Raw genomic sequence first — 4,003 nt, forward strand, 5'->3', positions numbered from 1 at the left:
AGATAAAAATCATATGATTTCACTCATATATGGAATTTAAGGAACAAAACAGATGAACATAAGGGAAGGTAAGGAAAAATAAAATAAGATGGAATCAGAGACATACTGTAAGAGACTCAACTATAGGAAACAAACTGAAGGTTGCTGGAGGAGAGGTGGGTGGAAGGGTGGGGTGGTGGGGTGATGGGCATTAAGGAAGGCACTTCATGTAATGAACAATGTGTATTATATGCAACTGAAGAATCACTAAATTCTACCTCTGAGATGAGTAATACAGTATATATTAATTAGTTGACTTCAAATTTAAAAAAATTACAAATCGCAATGTCAATTTTAACAAAATCAGAATAAAAACAATCCTAGAATTTATTTGGTACTACAGAAGACCTCATGTAGCTATGAAAATTTTGAGTAAGAAAGAACAAAGCTGAAGAAATCAGTTTCTAATTTCACACTGCATTACAAAGCTATAGTAAATGAAACAGTATGATACTGGCATAAAAAGAGATATATAGACCAATGGAACAGTATAGAAAACCCAGAAATAAACTCACTGATATATGGTCAACTAATTTCAAAAAAAGACCACAAGAATCAACAATGGGGAGAAGAATAGTCTCTTCCATTAGTGGTGCTAGTAAAACTGGATATCCCTGTGAAAAATTATAAAACTCTACTCCTATCTTACACCATACACAAAAATTAATTCAATGTGGGTTAAAGACTTAAACATTAAGACCTGAAACCAGAAACCTGTTAGAAGAAAATACATGAGAAAACATCCTTGATGTTCACCTTGGGAATGATTTATTTATTTTTTTAAATTTGCACCAAAAGCACAAACAACAAAAGAAAAAAAAAAGTAAAACTATGACAAATTAAAAAGTTTCTGCATAGCAATATAAACAATCAATATAAACAATCAGCTAGATATCACATCACACTTACTGTGTTGGTTGGTATTAAATATTTTAAAAATATACATCAAGGTGGTTGTGGAGAGAAAGAAAACTGGTACACTCTGATTGGGAATGTGAATTTGTAGACCTATTATGAAAAACAATATGGAGGTCCCTAAAATATAGATAGATAGATAGATAGATAGATAGATAGATAGATAGATAGATGATAGATAGATGATAGATAGATAGATAGATAGATAGATAGATAGATAGATAGATAGATAGAGATAGAGATCATATTATCCAGTGGAGATGAAAAAGGAAATTTAAGTTTCTCCATTATCTTATATCTTACATCTTAAGTATTTTATATGGCAAAATAAATGATATCCTGCTTATGAAAAATATTTAAAAAAATCAAAATCAGTATCAAAGTAGAAAGAAACAGCCAATCACTTTTGTTCAAACATGGCTTATAAATTAAAATTAATACTTTACATAACAATGTAAAATTTCACAAAATCTATTAAAAGTATTCTTGTTATTAATTAGAAGGTCTCATGGCAGGTAACACTACTGGGTAAAAAAAGAAAAAAAACATCTCAATGTGGACTTAATCCTTTGTTTCAAGACTTCATAATGACTGTGATGACAACGTGAGACAACATCAGAACTCATGGTTAATGCAGTTAATTAGCTCTCGTTCTAATTAGTCCATTGTAAAAATGCACAAAAATGCAACACCCGTATAAGTACCTTTGAACCTGTGCTTGCCAGTTGAGAGAAGAAGGTCTTTCAGTAACACAATGGAAACCAAGGCAATAGCAATGTTTAAACAAGAATTTTTATCCTGTTGGACAATTAGATCCAGCATTTCAACTTTTCTTCTGATGTTAGAAAGTGCCCTTTATTAAGCTCTTTTTTTATCTTAAAGTTCCATGGTATTTAAATAGTGGACTCCTTTAATCAAGGAAACTTGATTCTTACTAGGTAAGTGAATTTCCTCAAACTTCTATCTATCTACTGTAAGCTTCCCAGTGTTAGTCCAGCTCTCTTGCTAAGTACCTAAATTTATTTCACCTGTTTGCATTCCACTTTCCTTCAGGAAAATAAGATAGCATTGTATTTTAATTTTGTTCATTAGTTACATAGGAGGCATGTGTACTTACTGAAGAAAAATAGATAAATCATAATAAATAATACATAAATATTTCTAGGATATATTGACTTTTAAAATAAAGCTCATGTAGTATCATCTTAAAGTCTTTGTATAAATATTAGTGATTTTATTTTAACCTTGATTACCTGGAAGATGAATATTAGTATCTTAGTCTTTATCATTGTCACAGAAAGACAATACAAAAATTATTATTAGCTCTACCCATTTTTTCCTTCCCCATTTTCCTATGCTATATTAGGATAGAGAGAAGTAAAAGGAGAATAATCTCTCAAGTTATCCATACTGACTCTTCAAATATACCAAGAACACAGATGACTTTGACTAAAGCAACATTCCAAGAATGAGTAAACAAATTATTTTAATCCAAATTCCCTTGCTACTTTTTAACATATTCCAGCAAAGTAAAAAAAAATCTCTCATTTATGGGTATGTGAAGTAGTATTTGCCTACTTTATACATAAATTTTAGCCTTACACATGAAAAAATATTCTAATCTGTTTTAATGACTATCTTAATATAATTGTTTTCTACATGCATTGAAGAAATTATAGTTTGCAAGATATGCTTTACCTCAGGAATAACATCACAATCATTGAACAAAAGAAACAACAAAAAGAGACAGATTCTGAAGATTCAAGAAATTTTCTTATGTTTCAAAAAAGAAGAAATTGTCATGCCTGAGAAATTAACGAATGTGACCCTAATAACAGAATTCTTGCTCATGGGATTCCCTGATGATCAGGTGCTACAGAGACTCTATGCTGCCTTCTTCTCCCTGGTTTACCTGGTGGCACTGATGGGAAACCTCCTCATTATCACCCTTACCACCATCGACCAGCATCTCCAATCCCCCATGTACTTCCTCCTGAAAAATTTGTCTGTGATTGATATCTGTTACATCTCTGTCACTGTTCCCAAATCTGTCGTGAACTATCTGACCAACAGTCATTCCATCTCTTTTGTGGGATGTGCCTCACAGGTTTTCCTTGTTCTTGTCTTTGCTGGAACAGAGTTTGCCCTCCTTCTGGTGATGTCCTATGACCGCTATGCTGCCATCTGCTGTCCTCTGCACTATGAGGCCATCATGAATAGAGGTTCCTGTGTGCAGATGGTGACAGCATCATGGTTCAGTGGGGGTGTCTATGGATCCATTCATGTTGCAGGCACATTTTCTATCCATTTCTGTGGTTCCAACATAGTGCATCAGTTTTTCTGTGACATTCCATCATTGCTCACACTGGCTTGTTCTGGGGAGCAAATTCTAGAATATGTGTTTATTATTATCAGTTGTTGTTTTGCTTTTGTATGTTTTACTTTCATGGTTGCTTCCTATGTTTACATTGTGTCCACTGTCTTAAGAATTCCTTCTTCACAAGGCAGGTTTAAAACCTTCTCCACCTGCATGCCCCATCTAACTGTGGTAACCTTGTTCCTCTCTTCTGGATTTATTGCATATTTAGGTTCAGCCTCAAAATCCCCATCATCACTGAACCTCTTTATGTCTGTGTTATATTCTCTGTTACCTCCCAGCCTGAATCCTATCATTTACAGCCTGAGAAACAGGGACATGAAGGTGGCTTTTGGAAAAATTTTTGGTGAAAAATGATACCAAATATATAAACATTCATAATATTGATGAATCTGATATATATTAATGTGTATCAAATTATTGGTTTATACAAGTTATTTAATAATCAAAATAAAATGCTTACAAATACATATTTCAAATTATTTGGTTTATAAAAATTGTTATTAAGTTGTTAGATACCCATTGTATCATTGGTGCTGCTACATAGGATGCTACATTTATATGGTGAGATGCGTCCAAATGTCAGTTGAGTGTCTTGCATATACAAATGCTATCTACTATTATTTTTGGACTTATTGTGCTAATAGTTTTTTTCTTTTCTCTTTCACAGGA

General features: G+C 32.7%; 1 protein-coding gene across 1 annotated transcript; it reads left to right on the forward strand.

Moving 5' to 3' along the window:
* The first annotated feature begins 2,755 nt into the window (after positions 1 to 2,755).
* LOC123791172 (olfactory receptor 14A16-like) lies at positions 2,756 to 3,688 on the forward strand. Its single transcript, XM_045795811.1, has one exon. The coding sequence runs from the start codon at positions 2,756 to 2,758 to the stop codon at positions 3,686 to 3,688; it is 933 nt and encodes a 310-aa protein (XP_045651767.1).
* Positions 3,689 to 4,003: the final 315 nt, after the last annotated feature.

Source organism: Ursus americanus, chromosome 5 (assembly GCF_024610735.1).
Source record: "Ursus americanus isolate L20-20 chromosome 5, mUrsAme1.1.p, whole genome shotgun sequence".
NCBI lineage: Eukaryota > Metazoa > Chordata > Mammalia > Carnivora > Ursidae > Ursus > Ursus americanus.